Raw genomic sequence first — 12287 nt, forward strand, 5'->3', positions numbered from 1 at the left:
GCTTTCTTCACTCCAACGCTGCCCGCTGGACAGGTTGGTCCCTTCACCTGATGAAGGCCGCTTGTGTTGTGGCCGAAACGTCGTGATTTTTGTTGTTTTAATTTTTTTACCTACGTGACTTTACCGAATAGAACCGAAGAGTAAGAATGCCACTTATAATAATACACATTAAACAGGATGTAATTGAATGGAGTGGTGGCACTAGGAAACTGACGAAACAACCAGTTAAATTCCCAGCCACAGTTAACATCAGTGGGTGAAGAATGACCGACATGGTGTGGTGAGGCCTTCGTTTAAGCAGTGGGTTGACAAAACGCTGTAAATGATGAACAGTGAACACATTACAATTCTCCAGTGAACTGTTTATCAACACATGGTAAACATGCCTTTAAAAGTGGCAAGGCTCCAAAATACAACTTGTTAAAATGTTGTTGTTGGGTGTCAATTGAAATTTGACATATCCACATATCTGTAACATTCCCAGAGTAAAGAACATGACAACTTAAACTGGACATATTTCCAGGTACATTCATGTTTTTTCAACTTTTAAATACACAGCAAAATAGATTCAAAGCTTTCGTGACTGCAGGAATGACTCTTTGGTTCTTTCGGGTAAAGTCGTGTAGTAATTTCTTTCGACGAGACTTTACCGAAAAAAAGTGTAACACTGCAAAATGTCATAAATGAAAATATTAACATTATCAAAAACAATTTTAATGAAAAAAATGTGGAATAAGTGGTGCAGAGCTAAAAGCAGCTTTTTTTCTTATATCCAAATACTGATTTCTAGAAGAGATCAGATAACGGTAATATATTTACCACATGAAAAGGGTTTATATTGCCATTTATAATGCAAATCAATTTAGAAAACACGTAATATACAAGAATGGTTCATTTTGCAATTCCAATCATCTGCTGACAATTCATTGTAAAAGGGCCTTACAAAACATTTATATTACATCCAAAACAGTATTATCTGTAATGGAAAAAGATAAAAAGGTCAAACATTGGGGCACTATAAAGCATTTCTAGCTTCAAGTTTATATTTTTGTATTACAATTGTAGCAAAATTTTTTAATTTAACCAATTAACATTTTTCATCTCTGAATATGCAAAAAAACTCGTGGGAAGAACCCAAAACTGTCTTGCATGCAATCACACTTTTTCAAAACACACACTTTTTACAAAGACCATATTATTATTTCTGCAATTATATATATTTTTTGGCAGTTACAGTATATCCATTTTCCAATAAACATTTACATTTGGCGCAAAGTGTTTTCAATTTCGGAAGTCATACAAGGCAACAATTTGAAGAGTACATTATCGGTAACTGCCTGATACATTTCAGAGGTCAATTAGTCCACCGCACTGCACTGGCTGCACTCTGCTAAGCTTTTTTGTCACACTCACTTATGACAGCATAGACTTGCTGCAGATTAGAACCCCAATCAGATTTCAATGCTTTAACTCTCACCATGACAACAAATAACTTCCCCGAATCACCTAATCAGTTTTTAATTGAATAGGTAGAGTGCAATGTACCATATACATCTTTAGCATCAAATATATATAAGGACGAAACTAAAATATTAAACAAATAACAAAATAAATAGACTGCTTACAACACTGGCTATCCTTAATTTTGCATGTATTATCCAACTTGTTTTGTACGTTTAACACGTAAAAAAACCTCCAACATTCTCGTCGTTTGCATTTGTTCATATCCCAACACATTGCATTAGATTGTAATATTCTTCAAATCGACTCAAATCCATGACACTGCTCATTTGTTGTACTTTCATATTATATCCTGCAGCTTTGAATATTATTTAAATCTGTGCTTCCAAATCTATGTGTGTAATCCTTCAAAGCTTATGCAATTTTATGTACAATTTAATTTTAAGTGAGAGGTTACGTAAAACAGCACTGATGCAAAAATTATGGTCCTTCCAATCACGTAAAACTCTGATGCTACGAGTTGGTAATAGATGAAATTCATAATAAAAACAAATCATTACAATATAATACGAAACAAAACTTAGAAAACAGCACATCTTGTTTCCGTGAAAACAAACTACTAAATTGATGGAAGTAAGATTTACTTTTGTTGTAAGTCAAAAATCTTTGGGTCATACATGAAAGCCCATACAAGCAAAAAAGTGAAATGTTATCAACTGCGTAACATGGCCAAATTGATGCTGTGCCTTGCCTTTTCTTACACCGCGCACTCCATCCATGCTTTGTTATACGCAGGATACACGACTGCAATATTATCTTTGTCAGTCTTCAAACTCGGCAATCATAGTACTCCTGTTCTAGTCAATGCATAAGCTGTCTGTGCAATGAAAAATCAATCTGAAAAGTTTACCTCTTGAATTAAGGCCTTATATGGCTTGGCACATTCTTATCTTTCAGAACTGGTTGTTCCCTATACCACTATCTGTAACCTTGAGTACACAGACACTGGACGAATACTCATCCTTCATGTTAAGGTAGACATTGCAGGGTTTTAGACCATTCTGTTTTTGCTTAACTAAACAATTGAACCAAATTGTCCTACCACCTAGGGACAATCACATCGAACGTTTTATTTTACACTCTCTCAATTGGGATATGTCGTGGTGTTTATTAGGTTGTAGTTTTCCATTTTTTCTACATATGTACTTGTTTATAGAGTTGTAGATGTATAGATGTAGCACTATATTACATGGTAAAGTTAATTTGGCCACCTTTTTGTGAAAGTAAACATATTTGCTTAAATTAACATTATTTTCAAAGCAGAGGAAAGTTGGTAGTCAGATGCAAAGTCTTCACGGTTGTTTGCATGGAGGCCACAGGTAAATAAGCGCACCGTGCAGCCCAAGTTTTCCTGGTCATAGATGTTCTTTGCCTGCCACCGTTAAGTCTGTTTGAGACGCTTGCATGGAGGTCCCAGCTGTGGAGACTGGGCCGTGGCCAAGGCACGGAAAGCATCCGCAACCAGGTGAGGGCGAGACAGAACCATGGACTTTCAGCCCGCCGTCTCCATTACGTCCATCGCATGACTGCAAGTACAAGTCAGGGTTAAGCGAGCTCCTAATAAGCAGTGTCTATAAGGATTGGGGCAAACGGTTAGTCTCCATTAAAAGGGACTGTAATGCAAATTGCCATGTAAGCATCATCAATGTTACGCAGCTCAGTGACAGTCACACTCTCACTAGACTTGCCTGTTTATTATGAAGTCAATGGCCCGGGCCTTCAACTGCTCTGCACTGTGCAAATCGGCCAAGATCAAAGTCTCTGCAACATTTTCCACCGACAAGTTTGTGCATAGTGCCTCCTCGCACATCACCTTCAACCTCTCTAATGCATACTTGAGAAAAGTAAAAACAAAGTGCAATTTCAGTATTAAGAACACTATTTTCTCTACCTATTTCGCTTGTATAACATTCCCTCACCCCATGAACTACTTTATAAACGCAGTATACAGCAGTCAAATGTTTGAGAATTTTCTTAAAACATGGCATCAACCTTTCAGCATATTTATGTTTTAAGTCATGTATTTATTGATCTCTACTATAATTAGGGGTCCTTGTCCTAAACTTTATTATATTGGTTACAAAGTCATGCAAATTACAAAGGAGGTGAGATGTTGTTTTCCAAGAGCTTAAAGAGTTTGGTTGTTAAGCTGATAAACAATGCAACTGCAAGCCACCATATTTCAACTTTAGCAGAATATTAAACTTTAATGAACAAAGCTTGAACATGCGACTTTATACGATTTGTATTCTTTTTTCATTACAATCGCTTTATGAACTATTGAATATGATGTTCCAGAAGGGAGAGTAATGACTCTTAACTGATTATCTGGCAGATCTTCAGGAACAGCAGGATATCCATTTCCTTAATAAAAGTATATTTGTTCCAATTTATTTCTATACAGCCATGCCACATCAAACAATCTTTTAAAACACTTCCCTTTATTTTATTACTAATTGTATCAATTGTTAATGTGATTAACAAAAAACCCTCAAAACAAGAACACACAGCCAAATGGTTGCACTTAGGATAAAAATGCTGCATGTGAATGCACTTCAATGCACACGTACTAGCCTCTAGCATGGACTAATACCAGTTTGACATTCAATTCAATTGTGAAATTGCATGACAATTTATATTTTTTGTTGAAAATTCAATCATCTCGCAGGACATCAATTCCAAAACCTGAAAGCACGAATGTGAACGTCTACATCATATACATTTGCTATTCATATTATTTGTGACACGGGCTTTAGAAAATACCTAAATGCTGTTTTAATTTCACTTGCGACCTACAACTGCATACCGATACATCACAAGGTGGTGCGATCTCATGTTAATATTTTAAGCGTGTAACCTTGTCAGCAGCGGCCAGCAGCTCATCAGCCATCTTCTCCAGGTTTGGAGCCCTTCCCGTATAGACAAAACTCATCATTTCCTTGAACACGTCAGGCTCCACATCATTAATCTCCACTCGATTCTGCAAGGTAGCAACACAATATATTCAAATTAACTTCGGCATATATTGGGAGACGAAAATATAGCATTAAATTAAATAAACATCCTTTATATCTACACAACACATGTAAAGTGGCTCCATTCAAGTTGTATTCAACTTGCCGATGACTATTTATTGCGCGTAATAAATCCATTCTTGACACACATGCAATGGCCTTCTGTGAAATGTTGTATAAAAAATAGCTATAAAATACAATCTAACATTCCCTTGGAATGAATACTTTTTGATAATAAATGTGCAATGCGCCAAAAGAGTTACTAGGGTAATAGTTCAACATTTGACAGCACTCTCAAGAGATACTTATCAACCGATCCATTGTGACAAATGCACCTTGGAAATGTATGATCACAGTATTAATGTGCTGTATTAAGATTGCATTTAAAGATACCTTTTTGCTCTCTTCCATTTCATGTTCAAACATAGCATTAAAAACAAGTGACCGACCTGAAAAAGGTAAAGCAACTGTTAACAAATACAGTAAAACCTTGGATTGCGAGAATAATTTGTTCCGGAAACATGTTTGTAATCCAAAGCACTCGTATATCAAAGCACTCGTATATCAGTTGTGATCACGTGACGCTCGGCAGACAAAGTGTATACGTACTACTCGTATTGCAAAACCTCACTCGTTTATCAAATTAATATTTATTAAAAAATTTGGCTCGTCTTGCAAAACACTTGCAGACCAAGTTACTCGCAATTCAAGGTTTTACTGTACAGTTAATTGGAAAAACACCGAAATGTGGTACAGACACATTTAGATGTTATATCTAGAGATCAAATAATCTAGATACAAAAGAGGTACAATCCAGATCCATATTTTATTTCATATGGCATATCCATTACAGATTTGTCAAACATGGACGCAAATAAATGTCCAAATTAGAGGCTCAAAACCTACACCATAATTGCATTGTGTAAAATTAATTCCTGCACAACGATGATATAGTGAAGTAAATAAAAACGGAATAAAAACTTTAGCAACAGGATTATTAAATATGTTTATCTCTCACATAATACAATATTACATTTATATATATGTAGTGACATCGCGAATGTCATTGTGTAATGGCAGCTATAGAGAGGCACGGCGTGCGATGTATTAACATCGTATTAACATCGAGGGCACCACGTGGATGTCGGTGCAGTACCGGCCCGAGAGGGGCATGGTGAGCGCTGTCTGACAGTGCTGAGTGGCACCACGCTCTGCGTGCGGTGCCGACCCCTACAGGATAGGGTGTGAGAGTGCTGGCCATGGGAATGGGGTTACCAAGGGCCATGGCACTTGACCCCGAAGGACACGTGACCGGTAAAGTGTACACAGGGCCCCCAGGTGGGGGCTAGGGGTGGTCACGTGTCAGGGCCGGGAACCCGCTAGAGGATTCCAGAAGATGGTCGTGGCTAAGGGTGGAGCCACCCCCGCCACAGAGGATAAAAGCCGGGTCCCTGAGAGGGACCGGCTGCTGTTGTTCATCCTTAAGAATCTACGTCCTACAAGAGTCACCAACACGTGGACCCGGACCCCGGCCAGGGTCCGGTCCGCCGTAGCTAATTCCCGTGTAATTAGTGTAGATAGCCTGGTGGTCCACCACCATAGGTTGTTCATGTGTTAAGGGGTAGTACCCCGTGTGTTGGTTGAAGAAGTGCGTCTGTGACTCAGTTGAATTCATTACACATATTTACTGATGTATCCTTTAACAAAAAGCATTACAAATTGACGTAAGCATTTGCCAGTGTTAGTTAATAAAATTCAGTGTAAAACAGGAAATGGCTGTAGTTGATTACCCCAAACTAATTACAGTATTATTAATTATATGGTTCTATTGTACACTAAACGACGCATGTGTTGCTTGTTGTGGCACAGACCTGCCAATACGGCCTTGTGGGCTTTAAACTCCTGGCCACCAACACGAAGCAGGCAGTCAGTGAAGCGGGAATTGTCCCAGATCTCCCCGAAGTCAACTGCCAGCCGGCAATCTGGTACTTTGAATGTACTCATGCTGGATTGACCAGAAATGTTCACGGAATCCTGCCCCACACTAACCTGCATAAACATCAACCAGCTTTGAGAAGGCATTTGATGATTTTTTTTTACAAATCCTCACTTAACTTTACATTTTGCATGAAGATGTAGGCTTTGGTTCAATCAAGCAAGCAAATCTGCACAAACATCCTATATCAGAACAAGTGTTGTGAATAATGCCAAAATAGTGGTCCGTGAAATGTTTTTCATATTAATCAATTTTCATTCTATATTTTTGTCAAGTTATTTTACACTGTATAAACAGTTTTAACAGGTAGTGAGGCCCCTAATTATGGGTTCTGCACAACAACAGAGGAAGTGAACAGCCCTCCTTGATGTGCTTCCTTTCATTATCAAAAATGCTTGTATTCTGTAAAGGATTTTAAAGGTAAAAAAATTAAATCTGGTGATTAAAAGGACCCCCCCAAGGACAATAAACATTTACATCAAACTGGCTGATGTCCGAGAATAGGAAAAGGAATTCATGTGGCGACATTTAAACAAAACACTTTATGTAATACCTGACATTCTAGTTTATAAAAATGTCAAGGTTTAAATATAAACACTATCCAGAGGGAGAAAACCTAAAAAAAAATACGCTTGATTATTTAATTGTTGTGCTATGTTAACTCTAGCACCAGTGGAGGAAAAAAGTGCTTGGAAAACTCATGTTAACAATTTCCTTGTATGGAACAGGGAAAGTAATTATTACAATCTTCAATTAAGTAGAATATTGACTCCAACTGTGCAATTGTAATGAATAAAATAGAAAATTACACATTAGCCGCAGCATGTCATACTTACTTCACCAAAGAGTGTCAGTTTGTTATCTGGAAGCAAGCTATTAGATTCATCAAGCAAAAAATCTCTTCGAATGAATTTTTTAAATCCCCAGTCTTTTCCTTGGACAAAGCGGTATGCTCGCGGGGTCTCTGTAAAAAAATAGGTTTCAAACAATACTCACCAGTTCTTACAATAAACTGTGGTAATTTCATGTAATGGGAAAAAAAACTTCATTATATTTTCAAAATGTAAAGATAGCAATGTATTCTAAAGCCCTGCACCACGGTGGCAGTCAACTACCTCGCCTGGTATATAGGTCATGGGTTCGATCTCAACCCTGATGCCTGTATATTTGGAGTCTGCATGTTCTCCTTGTGCTTGCATGTATTTTTATCCAGGTCTTCCGGTTTTTCCCTCCATATTTATAAAAATCCAGAGTATTTGGCTGCTATGCATTTCCACACAATAAGCCATCTCGTTAGGCTATTGTTTGTGGCCAGGGCACTTCTGAAAAAGAGCTATGTACAGTGAGGAAAAAAAAGTATTTGATCCCCTGCTGATTTTGTACGTTTGCCCACTGACAAAGAAATGATCAGTCTATCATTTTAATGATAGGTTTATTTGAACAGTGAGAGACAGAATAACAACAAAATCCAGAAAAATGCATGTCAAAAATGTTATAAATTGATTTGCATTTTAATGAGGGAAATAAATATTTTACCCCTCTGCAAAACATGACCTAGTACTTGGTGGCAAAACCCTTGTTGGCAATCACAGAGGTCAGACGTTTCTTGTAGTTGGCCACCTGGTTTGCACACATCTCAGGAGGGATTTTGTCCCACTCCTCTTTGCAGATCTTCTCCAAGTCATTAAGGTTTCAAGGCTGACGTTTGGCAACTCAAACCTTCAGCTCCCTCCACATATTTTCTATGGGATTAAGGTCTGGAGACTGGCTAGGCCACTCCAGGACCTTAATGTGCTTTTTCTTGAGCCACTCCTTTGTTGCCTTGGCCGTGTGTTTTGGGTTATTGTCATGCTGGAATACCCATACACGACCTATTTTCAATGCCCTGGCTGAGGGAAGGAGGTTCTCACATGGCCCCGCATTGAGATCATTGACAAGATCCTCCTGTGTAGTTCTGGGCTGATTCCTCACCGTTCTCATGATCATTGCAACCCCACGAGGTGAGATCTTGCATGGGGCCCCAGACCGAGGGAGATTGACAGTTCTTTTGTGTTTCTTCCATTTGCGAATAATCGCACCAACTGTTGTCACCTTCTCACCAAGCTGCTTGGCAATGGTCTTGTAGCCCATTCCAGCCATGTGTAGGTCTACAATCTTGTCCCTGCCATCCTTGGAGAGCTCTTTGGTCTTGGCCATGGTGGAGAGTTTGGAATCTGATTGATTGCTTCTGTGGAAAGGTGTCTGTTATACAGGTAAGCTGAGATTAGGAGCACTCCCTTTAAGAGTGTGCTCTTAATCTCAGCTCGTTACCTGTATAAAAGACACCTGGGAGCCAGAAATCTTTCTGATTGAGAGGGAGTCAAATACTTATTTCCCTCATTAAAATGCCAATCAATTTATACAATTTTTGACATGCGTTTTTCTGGATTTTGTTGTTGTTATTCTGTTTCTCACTGTTCAAATAAACCTACCATGAAAATTATATACTGATCATTTCTTTGTTAGTGGGCAAACGTATAAAATCAGCAGGGCATCAAATACTTTTTTCCCACACTGTAGCTCAGTGGGCCTTGCCTGGTAAGATAAAAATAGTTCAGTTTAGCTTTTAACTTCAAGGTAGATGAAAATCAGACCTGGATTTAAGTGTATGAAGATATAGTTCATATGGATTAGGTGAATGTGTTTGTGTATTAATAATGCTTGTCTTTGTAAACATGGTTGTGTGACGTGAGTTACATGTTAACATTACCAAAGACAACACCAAAGCAAATACTAAGAAAAAAACATGAAAGTTTAAAACAAAAAGATAGATTTAGACTCTCAGAGAAATGTTAATAGCCTTAGCAAAGCACAGTAAATGTATGGATGTCACCACTTAAAATAGTTATCTCGCATTGAAAGAGTATCCTGAAAGTAATAAGGCAATTATAAAACAAACAATATGAACCACTAAAGCAAGGTAAAGGAGAAGTGTGAAATGGGATGAAAATGCCAACCTTTGTAAAACCACCAGAAATGAATGAAAAAATGGATGAGAATACAAACAAAAATAATGAAGTTGTAATAAACAGTGAGTGCAAGCAGAAAAAATAAAGCCGTCACTTGATAAATTACAATGGAATAACACATGGTGAAGATTGTAAAACTAGGAAAAGAAATGTCCGTGAATGACAATGTCCAGGTACACTATGCAAAATAAAAATATTATTGGAGGGTCAATATCATGGAAAACACAAAAAATATGCATAATGGCAACTTCTGAAGGTGGAACAGGATCAAGAGCACTTTTGGAATATGAATTTGATAATGAAAAGTTGCAATGTGCTACAGGATGAAAGATTCCAATCTAGTGCATATTACCTACTATGAAACACTGATTACAAATAGAAACACTGACAAATGGAACAAAACTAAAAAGTACACAAAGCGTGGAGAGAAGTATGTTGAGAATTACAGTGAGAAACTGAAAGAGGAACACGTTGGTCAAATCAAAACGGCAAATTAGAGACATCATATTCACTGTTGTAAATATAGATTGGGCTTGGACAGGACACATCACTAAATGGGATGGTTGATGGATGAGACTAGTGGTCGAATGGGAAGAAAAGTAGAGTACATGCCCAAGACGATGTCAAACGTAGACAAGGAGATATTAGATCAGCTCATGTGAAGGATGAGGGATGGTGTTCGTAAGGTTTATAAAATGTTTCAAGCAGTCGATAAATAATGGCTGATTATGATATAATCCTGTTACCAAATACACATATGACGTGAATTGATACTTAAATACAAGTAGTTTCACCCATAGCCTTGGTTTCCTCTCCCTTGGCATTAATAGAAACCTTGAACTTGGCGTAGACTTCACTCTTGGGACAGCTGACCAATAACAAGTACAACGATAGGTAATCTTTGCTCTCTTCGTCAAAACCCTTGGGGTTTATGCGTAGGCACCTGATTGAACATATAAACAAGACATATTAGGTGTGTATGTACGCGCAGACTACATTACTAAAACAATATAGTATGAACTAAAACATGCACTATGCAAAATTGTTCTAGTAAAGCACCTCCGTGAGCATTGTGATTTTTTTAATGTCATAAAATAGCCAGAATTTACTGTACCATTTCAATGTATCATTGGTGCCTGCTGAAAATGTAGAACTCTTGAGAACTTGGCCCATTTCTTCAAGACAGAAGCTGAAATTGTTGATGGTCCACATATATGAGAACTTTACCACCTTAACCTGAAATACACGAGCACATAACAGCTATAAAGCTCATTCATTACCATAAATACATGACCATTGACAAACCCTCAAGTATTTCACCCACACATCTGAATATTGTGCTCAAAAACACAAACTGTCTATAAGGAAAGAAACATTACTGTAAATGAAAGGGTCTTATTAGTGTTCTGGGATTACCTTGCATGTTCATTACTGCACAGCATTAACACAACAAGTCTCAACATGTCATAGATTAGAGTGTGCAATGAAAGGCCTTTTTATTTTTTTTATTTGATAAAAACTGCTGTCCCTTTTGTAAAAATACACTACCAGTCAAAATCAGAGACAATTAACTAGTATAATGTTGTTAGTGCAATTCTATGAACTTTGCAATCTGATGTACAAAAATAGCCTGTACAATGATAATCCATAATTGCACTTACACATAATTATGAAACCATTTTGTATGGCTTTGCGATGAACAAAAAACGTGTAAAAGTTAAATGCATTAGCCATCCGCATACTTTGACCGGCACAAGACGGAGACCCGTTGAATGTGATTGGCCACAGGGTAACAAGTACCTGTGTGTAGCACCAGCTTTCTGCGATGGGCGCATTGGACATTTCAGACGGAGGTGGGGGGCTCGGGGCCCTGGACATGTTTGCATTGAATGCGAGGGAAGTGACATCATCAGGTGACATTAAGAGGGAAGTGACATCATGAGGCGACTTTAAGCAGGAAGTGACATCATCAGGCGACATTAAGAGGTAAGTGACATCATCAGGCGATATTAACATGTAAGTGACATCATCAGGCGATATTAACATGTAAGTGACTGCGAGATTACGAGTTAAATGTTCTTGCTGTGGTTTTCACACCTGACGATGATTGCTTGTGTTGCGGTCGAAACGTCGTAAGAATTTTATTGTTTTATATATTTTTTATTTTATTGTTTCCCTTCTACGTGGTGACTTTACCGAAAGAACAAAGAATATGAATCGCTGCAGTCACGAAAGATTTAAATAATTAAATATAATTGCAAGAGATTGATTATTCGTGCAAAAGAGCGTCGCGTAACCGATCACTCAGGAGTGGGACCTGCGCCTTTAGTGGCACCCCGACGTGAAACGAGCACACGGCACCAACTGTCCCCACTTCCTGAAACGGAACGGGGTTTTACAATCGATGCACGTGCAACTAGTCTCAATGATTGTTGCGCACAGGAGTGCTTCAGGAGAGCATCAGCGAGGTTTTACTGTTCCTCCTCCACTGGAGGGGGGCAGGCTACAGCACAGCGGTTTACCACCAGGCACTCCGTAGTTTGGGTTGTGTGGACACAACATCGCAGGGCTGTGAGACTTCTTGAAGGAGGAGATGTGGCACATCAGCCTGTTGATGTTTTGATTTAAAGCTTTCGTTACTGCAGTAATTCATATTCTTAGCTCTTTCGGTAAAGTCACATTGAAGGGAAACAATAAAATATATATTGTGTTTTATATATATTTTATTGTTTTATTGTTTCCCTTCAA

General features: G+C 38.2%; 1 protein-coding gene across 2 annotated transcripts; it reads right to left on the reverse strand.

The window, feature by feature from the left end:
* Window positions 1-341: 341 nt before the first annotated feature.
* Window positions 342-11457, reverse strand: LOC142908951 (speckle-type POZ protein-like). Of its 2 annotated transcripts, none has more exons than XM_076059633.1 (9): window positions 11340-11457; window positions 10654-10775; window positions 10334-10482; window positions 7368-7495; window positions 6407-6584; window positions 4929-4984; window positions 4379-4501; window positions 3210-3355; window positions 342-3047 (listed from the first exon to the last, which is right to left on the reverse strand). In XM_076059633.1, the coding sequence occupies exons 1-9, from the start codon at window positions 11415-11417 to the stop codon at window positions 3014-3016; spliced, it is 1014 nt and encodes a 337-aa protein (XP_075915748.1). In that variant the 5' UTR covers window positions 11418-11457; the 3' UTR covers window positions 342-3013. The 2 variants fall into 2 exon arrangements, with proteins under 2 accessions (XP_075915748.1, XP_075915749.1); XM_076059634.1 differs by lacking the exon at window positions 11340-11457 and adding an exon at window positions 11201-11293.
* Window positions 11458-12287: the final 830 nt, after the last annotated feature.

The sequence above is a fragment of the Petromyzon marinus genome, unplaced genomic scaffold (genome assembly GCF_048934315.1).
Source record: "Petromyzon marinus isolate PM22_M1 ecotype Great Lakes invasive population unplaced genomic scaffold, UKy_Petmar_22M1.pri1.0 PM_G_Scaffold_11, whole genome shotgun sequence".
In the NCBI taxonomy this organism is placed as follows: domain Eukaryota; kingdom Metazoa; phylum Chordata; class Hyperoartia; order Petromyzontiformes; family Petromyzontidae; genus Petromyzon; species Petromyzon marinus.